At 40.2% G+C, this 12,094-nt stretch overlaps 1 protein-coding gene across 1 annotated transcript; it reads left to right on the top strand.

Moving 5' to 3' along the window:
- Positions 1-2,435: 2,435 nt before the first annotated feature.
- On the top strand, positions 2,436-10,475 carry LOC106943472 (ral GTPase-activating protein subunit alpha-1-like; the record flags this gene model as incomplete). The annotated part of the gene is made up of 12 exons (XM_015026782.1): positions 2,436-2,546; positions 2,639-2,707; positions 2,800-2,937; positions 3,048-3,231; positions 4,653-4,771; positions 4,895-5,014; positions 5,242-5,869; positions 6,059-6,174; positions 6,615-6,739; positions 9,732-9,803; positions 9,926-10,049; positions 10,280-10,475. Coding segments are annotated over 12 exons (1,974 nt in total), but the record flags the coding sequence as incomplete, so codon positions are not given.
- Positions 10,476-12,094: the final 1,619 nt, after the last annotated feature.

Genomic DNA, 12,094 nt, shown 5'->3' with positions numbered 1-12,094 from the left:
GGGGAGGGAGGGGGGGGGGGGGGGGGGGGGGGGGGGGGGGGGGTGGGGTGTTTGGATTGAACCTCAGTCAAATTATGGACTTTGAATCTGTGAGGAAGCGAACATTTTTTGGTTTAAGCATCTGTTGTTGTTTTTTTCTCCTCAACATGAATGAATAAATACTTAATTACATACCTTTGCTAAGGCTGAAACAGTCAGATTAATCATGATGAACCAATTATTCAAATAATGGTGAACTAATTTAGCAACTGACTAATTGTGAATTGGAGTTTTCTAACCCCAAAAGGCTGTAAGAATAATATTCTCAGTGCATTAAATAAACCAAAAAATGTACAAACATTTGTACATTTTGCATTTAAGATGAAAAACCGTCTTTGTAAATATGTTGTACCCAGAACTCATTCTAGCTTCACCTGGTTGAGATTCTGAAAAACAAAATCTCCCACTAAGCCCAGTTTGATATCCATTTATTAGTGGGTTAAAAGCTTGGTTAAATGAGAAAACGTCTGAATAAATTTTGTTTTTTTTGATTAATCGTCAGAATAGTTGGAACAATAATCCATTACTAAAATTATCATTAGCAGCATCCCTGAGCTTGATTAGCATTCCTGTACTTTTTCCATAGTTCTTCTGTAAATGTAAGAATTTTAAATAAATTTGGAGAAAACTGTTGATTTTAGATTAATCTGTTTAATCAAAATCTCAGTTAATAGCTGAAAGAAAAAAAGAATTGGTAGTTAGATGGTGGCAGCCCTATTTGACATAAAAATTTGTAGGAACCCTGATGTAAGTACATAAATGTAGTCTCTAAATTTAAGTTTAAATTAGTAAGTTAATGCACATATAGTCAGAATATGTTTATTTTTATTTATTTATTTAATTAAAGGCCAAAATTTCTTCCATTTATTGTCTTGCAGGAGATAATTCAGATTTTCAAATAATATAATTTTCTTTTGAAAAATTCTAAAAAATAATTTATGATGCTTGATTTCTACCATTCACTGTATAACTCTATTAGTTTTTTTTTATGTAGAGAAATATCTACTTACATTTTAGTTGTAGATCATTTGGTTGCACCAGAATAACAGCCTAATATTTGCGACTGGAGATGTTTGCTGCTCTTTGTAAAACTGTCGCAGTTGTTATTGTCCGGCTCTGTAATGACAGGCCAGTGGATCAGAACAATGCTGTCCAACATTTACTGTCTCATCCCGAGCCAAGTGGTTCTAGACGGACAGAAACAGACACACACATACCTTTTCGACCTTGGAATCCCCAGTTTGTGTATCGGCAGCCAATGTTTTTTTTTTTTTTTTTTTTTAAAGGAACTGCCCCAGTGCACATTTCCATTCACTTGCTCTTGGGAGCAAAACCTGGACTGCAAATATGTTTGGTTCTCCTTCAGATAGGAGCCTAATCCAAAGGGAATGCTGCAAGCTGCGACACACACACACACACACACACACACACTCGCTCTCTTACATAAATATACACTCATGTCTTTGTCAATTCTGAATCTCCTGCCTTGGTGGCAGCAGCCAGTCGCCTCAGCTACAGGCTCTGTTACATGTACACACAATTATACACAAAGCTTAAGGGATTGTCATATTTCCATGCAGAGCCACTTCCTCCTCTTGGCCGCCTCATCTTCCTTTCCTTTCATCAACAAGCATTTTTGGTTTTCGGGCGTTGGCTCTTGTTTGTGCCTGAGGTTTAAATCCAGCCTTTTCTCATTAATCACTCTGAGTTTTATTGTGACATTATGCAGTTTACTGACAGCTACAGATTTTAGTTTAATTTGACAGAGATTAATGTTAATATGGCGTTTTAAAGCTTCTTACAAAAATTCAAAACTTATGTAGCGGATTGTTTTATTATTATGATTTAAATGATTTCTAATGTATTAGTGTTTCTGCATTCATCTTAATTTCGTGGTAAATAGCACCACAAACATTGACAAACTTTTAAATTTACCTCTGGGTTGCAGAGCTCAGATTAAAAAAATAATCACAATGAGTATGCTAGATATTGTAGGCTTGTGCTATAATGACACAAAGGTGCATGAGCCTTTCTGTAAATCAATTTTCAACAAAAACCTGGTTATAGAGTTTGCTTGTTTATTTTATTATTGGGCAGATAGTTTTTTTTTGTTTTTTTTAAAAAGGCACCATATATTTATTTTCATTTCATTCAATCTCAAAGAACGGTAATAAAAGTGGGCCAAAATTCTGTAACAAAATGGTGTAACAAACAGAAAACGGTTAATAAAAGTTATTGCTGCTAAAGGTGATTATACAGGTTGTTGAAACATTGTATATTCTACTTTCTTTCATGTTGTTTGTCTTTGTTTAATAAGTAATGACAAGAGGAGATCTGATTAGTTTTTTTCTGTTCACTTTAGGTTATGTTTAAATAATTTTATTTCCGTTTCCTAGTACCCCAATAAGACGGTAGCCTTGGTGGCCTCAGACATCCTTCACCTCCTCATCAGTTACGTGGATCATCTTCAGAAATTCCCCCCTGACACTCCAAAGAAGATTGTAGAGGTACTTTTCCATATTAGAGATTTTCCATTTTATAAAATTACTACAATTTTAAAGTCCTAAACTAGGTTTGCCTCCCCCACCCTCCCCTTTAGATTCTGATTGCCACTATCACATATCTGCTGCCTAGCACCGAGTCCTCCTCTTACGAGCTGGATAAGAGGGTAACAAATCTCTGTATGCTTTTTAAAATGTTCTGTAGAACGAGACGTCCAGAGAAAGCGGGTTCATGCATGTCTTGCTGTGTTTTCTGCAGCTAGTAGTTTCCCTTCTGTTGTGCTTGTTGGACTGGGTGATGGCTCTGCCCCCAAAGACTCTTCTCCAGCCTGTACAAACACGAAGCCCTCCAGAAAAGGAGCAACCGACCAAAACGCTGCTCAGCTGTATTTACAAGGTAAACGTGTCTGTAGCTGCTGCAGTGCCTTGGCCAGAGTAACACAGACTCACAGACATAGTTGGGCTTTTTTTTTTTTTTTAAAACTGCTCTCCTTGTAACATGTACAGGTCCTGCATGGGTGCGTTTATGGAGCGCAGTCTTTCAGCAGTCCCAAGTACTTCCCACTGCAGCTGTCGGACCTGTCGAGTTCAGACTACGACCCGTTCCTGCCATTGGAGAGCCTCCGCGAACCAGAACCTCTGCACAGCCCAGACTCGGAGCGCTCCAGCAAACTGCAGCCCGTCACTGAAGGTAATTTATCCAATCTAGCTCTGTAATGAGCCGACGCGTGTTCCGCTCATGCAAAGTGATGCACGGACACAGAAACAGAAACGCGCACACAAATCTACAAAATCTTTGCACAATTTGACCGGAAAGGTATGTGTATGCAGACACACCTTCCTGCTCACTCCATGCGAGTGACTTTATTGCCTCCTGCTATGATCCAACGGGACTCATGATCCAACGGGACTCAGAGAGGAGTCTAATGACCGATTCACCTTGATACACCATGCTTCTCTTCTCCCCTCTCCTCTTTTCGTCTCTCGCCTTGTCTTCTCTTCTCGTCTCTTCTCGTTTTTCTTTGGCTATATTTTTAACTTCTGCAACATCCTACTGCCTTCATTACGTTTTCTTTCTTTTTCTCATTTTGTCTCCTTATCCTGAGCCAAGCCCCGAGGCTTAGGGTGTCACTGAGAGTGCCCGATCAATACATATCTGTACTCACCAATCAATCTGTCAATAAGGACTCATTAGGAAGTCTGCATGCGTCATTGTGTGTGTTTCTATGTGACAGTGTTTATTAACAAGGATCTACTTTCAGGGCTGTATGTGATGACACTGGCTTCTTCTGCAGGGGGACGACCTTCATTCAGTTAGAATAAGGCACATAAAGATTGAACTTGTAAATAATACTGAATTTTACATTCAAATCTTAGTTTTGTTCAGCTTTTTTGTCACTTCACCTTAACAATTTCCATTAGTTCTGAGGACTGAGATGGAGGTTACTTTTACATTCGCTGTATGTTTTGAATTTACTGATGGAAAGTAGCAGATTTTATTTTAAATGTCCTTTTATTTCTAAAGAGTTCATGATCCCATGAGGTCTCACAGATTTCCCAGGGCATTTTGGAAGAGAAAGAATAACAGATAATAATGCATATCAGATCCTCTGCCATACTTAACAGTGAGCGAGAGAGGTTTTTCCACATTCATATCCTTTTAACCCTTTCAGACCCACTTGGATGTTTGTTGCTGAAAAGCCTAATCTGAGTTTCAAAATTGTTTTGAAACGTAATATTTGCATTTAAGATGGCAGGAGAGAGAAGTAAATCCCTACTAAACGTCTTGATGCCCCCACGAGATATCAGGAAGTCATGAATCCAAAATTGAAAAATAGTTTTTTAAAACCGCGTCAACTCCACTTATTTTAAGAATTGTTAGATCTGCTGATATGTTTGACAGCCATGATTTGGGCAGAGATCAACAATTACTATGAATAATCATGATTCTAGGATAGATCCTTGTGGATTTATTGTCAACAACTTTGTTGCAATCATATGATGATGTTGTGTGTTTGTGAACGATGTGACAAATTATACCATGTAAACACACGTAAAGGGAAATTAAAATGAAACAACTTAGCTAGAAGAACACTCTTTTATTCTTTGCAGTTCGTAGCCGTATCCAGCAAGGCCTGGTTTCCATTGCAGCCAGAACCGTTATAACCCATCTGGTGAATCATCTGGGACATTATCCAATGTCCGGAGGGCCCGCAACTCTGTCCAGTCAGGTGCTCTAACTTTTTGGTCTAGTAAGATTTTATAGCTCCTTACTAAGGGAGAGGGATTCATTTAAGTATTGTTTTTGTTATTATTTTTCTTTTTTACTTTGCTAACTTGACGTCTGTTCACAGGTGTGTGAAAACCAAGACAACCCGTTCTGTGGGAGTCCAGATCTCGGACCAGAACTCTTCAATTCGCCAAACCTTCAGTTTCTGGTTCTGAACGGCTCCACCCTGCTGTCTGTTCTCCAGGTAACGTCATCCGAAGTGTCATTATTGTTTTTTCCTGACATAATGACAATTTATCTCAACTGAGCTGACAATTACACGTTTAGATCCTAGTTGCAGTATTTCTGCGTGGTCTGGAAAAGTGTGTAGTTTGATTTTTCCAGGACTGGATATACATCGACTGTTATCGTCATTCGTTGCATTTTCATTTCAGAACTTTAGCATTTCCTGCTATTCCCTGTTTTTCCCAGATCCGAGCAGAGTCCGGTGTCCCGGGAGGAGGAATGACGGCTGGCTTGTCCTCTGCTCCTGCTTGCGTCCGTGTCATCATCCGAGATGTCGCAGGAAAACACTCCTGGGACTCGGCCGTCCTCTACGGGCCTCCGCTGTGCTCCCCGAACAGTCCAGCGCGCACGCTTTTAACACAGATGCAGTCGCCGCGCAGCGCAAACCTTCAATTATGCACTCCACCAGGAGGTCCGCAGAACAAGATGGAGTTGAAGGAGGAAGATGATGAAGCAGACGGGCAGGAGGAGCGGGGGCCAGAGGAGGAAGAAGGAGAGATGGAAAGTGACAGACAAGAGTTTCAAGTAGCCGAGGAGGAAGGAAAAGTCGGTGATGAGGAGAGGGAAGATCCAGGAGGAGGGGGAAACGTTGAACCCGTGGAAGAGATAGAGCAGCAGGAGGAGGAGGCAGAGATGCATGTCCATCACGCGGACGAGGATTCGGGTTCGGAAAAGCTTCTTGCTCCACCACTAGCTAAGCGAGTGTGTCGGGAGGCGGTGCCAGCATGGAACTCTCTGGAAGATGGAGATGATGCGCTGGATGAGATGCTGCAGTACCTGGGTTACTCGAGTCCAGAGTGTCTACAGAGAGCAGGTATGTTTGGTGATGTGAACTGAAACAATAATTTAACCTTTAAAAATAAAATAAAATGCAAGCATTTTTTTTAATATATTGAAGTTAGACTAGAATTCATGAACTCGTGTGTTGTAATGTTTCAGGTATAGAGCTGTAAAACCAAAAACGGTTTCCAAACAAATTTTGATTCCCCACTGGTTCTCACAGGCATGCCACTCAACATCCCGGCCCCCCCTCCAGGGTGTGTGTCAGAGAAGCAGGAGAACGATGTGATCAACGCCATCTTGAAACAGAGTGCTGCAGAGCGAGAGTTTGTCCTTCACGTGCGTTGCTTAGATTCTCCTTATGAAAAATAATCTCCATTTAGTGTAAACTCTGGTTTGTTATTCCTGTCTCTGTGGCCGTCTCTGCAAGAAGTCTAAACTTTTTTTTATTGTTCCATCCCATACAAACGAGATGCAGCCAACAAGCTTTACAAGATGGGCAATTTTCTCAATGAGTCAGCCGTTACATCATAGATGAATGTGTCATGAAAGAGCGGCATTTATTAAAATTGTTGGAAGCTGCATCTTATTTTTACGCCTCAAGCAAAAACCATGCAAATAGTTTGGTGTCTTAACTGTGATTAGAGTTTTGCTACAAACTAGAGCTACTGATTGAGCTTCCTTTAAGACTGGTTATTCCATTTTTTTTTTCTTTCGTCAGAAACTGTAAAATCAAATCATCCTTGGTACTTCATTTTCTTGACACATTTTCTCCTTAGAGAGGTGAGGAGCTGAACATGAGAGCAACGCAGCAGACCGAACCAGAGGCTGAGACGCCTCAGTCGGCCTTCTACTATTGTAGGCTGCTCATCAACATACTGGGACTCAACTCCTGGGAGAAGAGGTAAGGCTTCCTCAACAATAATGGAAAATTGTGTTGAAGTGCTATTTAAATCTAACTCGATGTTCAAAGTATCATTCTGCTATCTTTTGGTCAAGTTCTTTCTTTTCTTTGCTTACGTCAGTCGTTTTGCTTTTTTGTTTAGTCTTGTGTTGTGAAGTATTATCCAGGTCCGCAAAAGCGAGAATAAAGAAATGAGATTTAAAACATTTCCTGTTTTGTTATCAAAAACCTCAGTCCAGGTCTCTCCTTCCACATAGTGATGAATCTATCCATCCAATCAATCATCCAGTTTTTATTTTTTATTTCAAAGTTTCATATTTGGAAAGCCTGTACACCGTAGAAATAACAGTAATAAATTCACAGTGAACTTTGGAGTTTCTACTTTAAACATTGCCTTAAAACATAAGTGTCAAACTAAAGAATCGGCCCGCCACAACTTTTTATGAGGGCCACAGAAATAGGACTTTAAAGACATCAGTTGTGTGCTTAAATACTATTTCATCAGTCAGATCAAAGCAGTTTTTATCTGTGTAGTGCTAAAATACATTAATATGACTATATGCTCAGTTAATCTTTTAACAGTTTATTAATGGATGGTTTTATTAATACATTTTGCCACAACTGGCCCTTCATGGCCTCAATTTGGCCCAAAATGAAAATGAGTTTGACCCCCCTGCTTTAAAAGGAATGGCACCCTTCTAATTTAAATCTGGAAAAGTCTTGTACTTTTACATCACAACGCACAGACAGCCTGGATTATCCCATAATAAGTTTAAGGATGCAGGATTTTCACCTAAGCAACGAACCTAGCAAGAAGATTTCTTTGCACATTTTAGCATGAGATGTTTCGAATGAAGGGTAATTTCATAAAAGGTATGTGTGGGATGTCTTCTGTATTTTGCTCTTCTCCAGAGCAAAACCAAATGTTTGCCTAATGCATATAAAAGAAAAAGGTGAACTACATTGAGCTAATTAGGGGCTATATTTCTCCCCATTCACATCGTGCAGCATTTCATCTTCTCAATGACTCGGAGCTGGAACTCACAATGTCGGGGTATTGCTTTAAATGCGCCTGGCCGGCTAATGGACGCTCATCACTCTTTATACTTTATCCAGGGAATTACACTTTCTGCATTCAGAGCCACACAATGGACTTCTCCACATGCTCGTGTGTGTGCGCGTGATAATGAGGACAGCGCTCTATTGATCAAACTCGGCCCATTTGGTGTCAGAATAAAAAAGCAGTAGTTGAAGAAAAGCGCGATTGAGGGGGCTGTGGCAAATCAGAAACCAAGATGATTCAGACCCATGCAGATTTAGTCGTAATGATAATAAAGAAAATAAATAATGAAGCAAAAAAGACTGAAATGAAAGCTCAAGAAACTTAAAGGGAAAATAAGGAGGCAGATAAGAATGAAAGGGGGGGAGAAAAGGAGATGTTGTCTAATCATCTGTTATTGTCACCGACGTCTCTCCAGGTATTCATATGAGGCATTACAGACACTAAGATACTGACAGTCACCCATGTGTATCCCCTTTTATGCTTTTCCCTATAATCCAGGGTGTAAATGGAGTCTTTGAGAGCAGAGAATGAGGCCATTACCAAGTATCACTTTAATAAAGAGCAAATTGCTCTCTCTCATTTTCTCTCTCTCTCTCTCCCTCTCTCTCTCTCTCTCTCTCTCTCTCCTTTTCTTTACCTCTCTCTGTTTATCTCCTGCACTCCCTCACTCTTTTTCCCTTTTTCTAAGAGTGAAAAGAACGGCGTGTCATTATCAGTCCACTCCAAGCTTCGCTGCCCTACTCTTGGTTTTCATATCAGCCGTACAGAGGTTGAGGGTCGCTTGTTGGCACAGTTTCAACCGCCTTTAGATAAATTATTCTGCATGAAAGGCTTTTGTTTTTCTTAAAAATCACAGCCCATCTTTCTTTCTTGAGAGCCTGAAAGTGTCGAAACTTTGGATGTTTAGACTTTTCCCCCCACAAACTAGGAGTAAACAGGAGGTCTTCAGCAGCTTGATGGTTTTTGAAGTCAGAGGCTTGATTTTCAAAAGGTGTTAAACATGCTTGTCAAGAAGTTCAGGACAGTCTTTTTATGCTTAGGAAGATTTTATTTTTTCTTTGAATTGATAGTCAGGCAAGTCAGACACTCTTGGTTTGTGAATCTTGTTCTTTTAGCCATAATCTATTAGTTTTGTATTTATCTGCAGCTCCTAATAACCTCTTGGAGCCTCTCTCCAAGTAGCTCTATTTCTATAATGAACGCAAAGTATGAAAGAGTAAGAAAAATGCAACCTTTAATATATTTTCATGATGAAAAATATCTATTCTTGTTTCCACCACTATTTTTAACCTACTAAAATCAATGCAACACGTTTTGCCAACCTGACATAAATTAGCGTTCCAGGTTGGACCTTTACAATCTCTCCAGGTCATCGAGGGTCCTACCCCTCTCTAAGTAAGCTTTGTTCCTTACTTAACCTCCCAATCTACAGATTGGCAAGTATAATACCCATTAGCCTTGATGGCCATAAGTAATCACTCTGCACACATGCTGCAGTTCTGTAACACAGAGCAGTTGGAGTATTTTTAGTACGTTGTTCAATGTGCAAGGCTTTGAGATATATTTGGGTCCTGGTACAGCCTCGTTTTGTCACAATTCCAGTTTCCTATAAAGTCTTTATAAAGTATAAAGACTTGAAGTATAAATACTTGTATTCCTATAAAGTATTTATTGCCTGTCCTATAAATAGTTGGGATTTAAAGTGAATGGCAATCTACGTTACTGAATGGAAATGTATGCTGATGGAGTCGCACAAAAAGATGATCTTTTCTGTAGATTTTAACATTCCATACAAGCATCAATTATTCTTACACACAGACTTGTGTGTCATTTCAAATAAATCAAGGTAAAGGATTAAGATATTTTAACTCAAAGCCGTGTTGGCAGGCCTCGGTAATGACTTGTAGCGCGTTTATCTGTTTCTTGCAGGAGTAACTTTCATTTGTTGAGGAAGAACGAGAAGTTACTGAGAGAGCTGAAGAACCTAGACTCACGGCAGTGGTGAGCAGCGCTTATCTTCCTCTGTGAACCTCCTTTAACTCCTCTCTGAAACCTTTTTATTAGCCTGAGAGTTCAAACCAACTCCCCGTTGGTGCTGATTACTTTCTGTCATTGTCTTTCAGCCGAGAGACTCATAAGATCGCAGTATTTTACGTGGCTGAAGGCCAAGAGGATAAACACTCCATACTCACCAACACCGCTGGCAGCCAGGCTTATGAAGACTTTGTTTCAGGACTGGGCTGGGAGGTACTAAAACTTTTTCTTACATACTCTGCACTTACTGGGAGCATTTGTCATCCTAAATCATAAAGTAGACAAATTATTTAAACATGGCAGGCATGGATTTTCCGAAAATCCTGAATTCCAAGTCAGAAATACACATTTATCTTTTACGGTGTTCTTGAAACTTCACAGGAGGTTTGCGTTTTCAAGATGAAAACAAGATTGTCATTATGCATGTTAATGTTATGCATTAGGTCGACCTCAAGACTCACTGTGGGTTCATGGGAGGCCTTCAGAGAAATCACAGCACTGGCCAGACGACGCCTTACTATGCCACATCCACGACTGAAGTCATCTATCATGTGTCCACTCGCATGCCCCCTGACCAGGATCAGAATCTCACCAAAAAGGTACAAATATGACACCAACAAAAAGGGGGAATTCATAAAGCAATGCAATTTATTTGCTTATTTGCCACAATTTTGCCTGCGCTGCCTTTATTTCTCGTAGCCGATCACACTATAGATGCTGATACAAACATCTAAGCAGTGTGCCGCTGTTTCTGTAGCGAACTGTAATTTTTCTCTCAGCCTCAAATGGAGCAGGAAGTAGAAACTATTATCTGTCCGGAAATTGAGATTATTAATCTAATTGGAGCGACGGCGGCTCAGGAGGCAGGGGTCTGTTCTGTAACACCTGCTCTGTCCATCTCAGTCGTGTCCTGGTAACCCTGACCTATTACATTTTTAGGATGTAAAGCATCTTGAAATGCCTCGTTCCTGAAACGTACAATGCAAATAAGCTTGGTTGATTGATTGGACCCTAATCATTAGAATAATTGATAGAAGAATCAACTTACTGAAGTTTTTTTTTACAAGTATGGTAACCTGCACTGATGGTAATTTTATCAGTGGCACACTGTGTTTTCTGCTTTCTTTGTAACATCTTTAAATGTGTCCATGAGACACATCAGACTTTTCTGTTTCCTAAAATCATCAAGCAAACAAGCTTTCAGCTAAACAGAGTCAAATGTCTCACAAAATAACCAGTCACGCATCCAGTGCCATTTTATTTGTAAAAACATTGTTTTTTTTTAATTTAACATCTTTGAATGCTAATTTGATAAATTAAATCGCTCCTGATATTGTTGCTTTCTCTTGGCTAAATGGCAGGAATTGATTGTTGTATCCTTTTTATTTTAAATTTATCACAATAAAACTGTTTCAATGAATTAAATTAAACTCTCTCATTTAGAAGATTGAATGTTCAACATTAATAGTAAGCAGAAATGTATGTTATTTGCTGCTGTGTTCTGTTAGCGCCGTCTTACTCAGTAATCCTGCCTTGGTTGGCCTGGCAATCATGTCTGCATTTGTTGTGAGGCTCGTATAAGTGCCTAGGCAGGCAGGTTTTATTGTATGTGTCTATATCTGTGTGTGTGTAATCACACCTGTCACCCCCCAGGCTCCGGGTGCTCTGCACATGGCCATAATGTCCTTTTAATCAGATCATACTTCCTGCTTCTTGGCCTATCACATCGCTTCAGGCAGCTGATTGGATTAGCAGCGTCTGGCCCGACACCATCCGTCTCACTGATCAGCTGATGGTCCCATCAAACATGCATAGTCACATACACACACCTGCGCGCGCGCGCACTCACGCAGGATTTAAACCTGTTTAACACACATCCACAGAGGATTTTTATTAACCTCATTCTGAGCACGGCTATAAATTTGTATTGGCGCTGCAGCGAGACGCGCATACAGCCATAACACGTTAGGCTTAGACGTAAAAACGCGTGCAGACAGCGCTTGGCGAACGTGTCCGCAAACGGTCTAAATGGACACACAAACGCACATTGGTCCTGGCAAGCGTTTATCTTCCATCCTCCTGTAACACTCACACAAACACAATCAGTTTAGGCCTTCGCAGGGCTCCTGTCCAGGTTTCCCTCTTTGCTGGGCCGTGGTTGTCTTATCGCAGCACAACTGCGAGGGTAAAAGGATTAAAGGAGCATTACACCAACTGATGTGACATTGCTCTGATCTTCTTTATGAAAAAAAGAAAAA

Source organism: Poecilia latipinna, unplaced genomic scaffold (assembly GCF_001443285.1).
Source record: "Poecilia latipinna isolate Pla-1442-1.1 unplaced genomic scaffold, P_latipinna-1.0 Scaffold5334, whole genome shotgun sequence".
Taxonomy (NCBI): Eukaryota; Metazoa; Chordata; class Actinopteri; order Cyprinodontiformes; family Poeciliidae; genus Poecilia; species Poecilia latipinna.
This window is presented reverse-complemented; position numbering and strand designations above follow the sequence as displayed.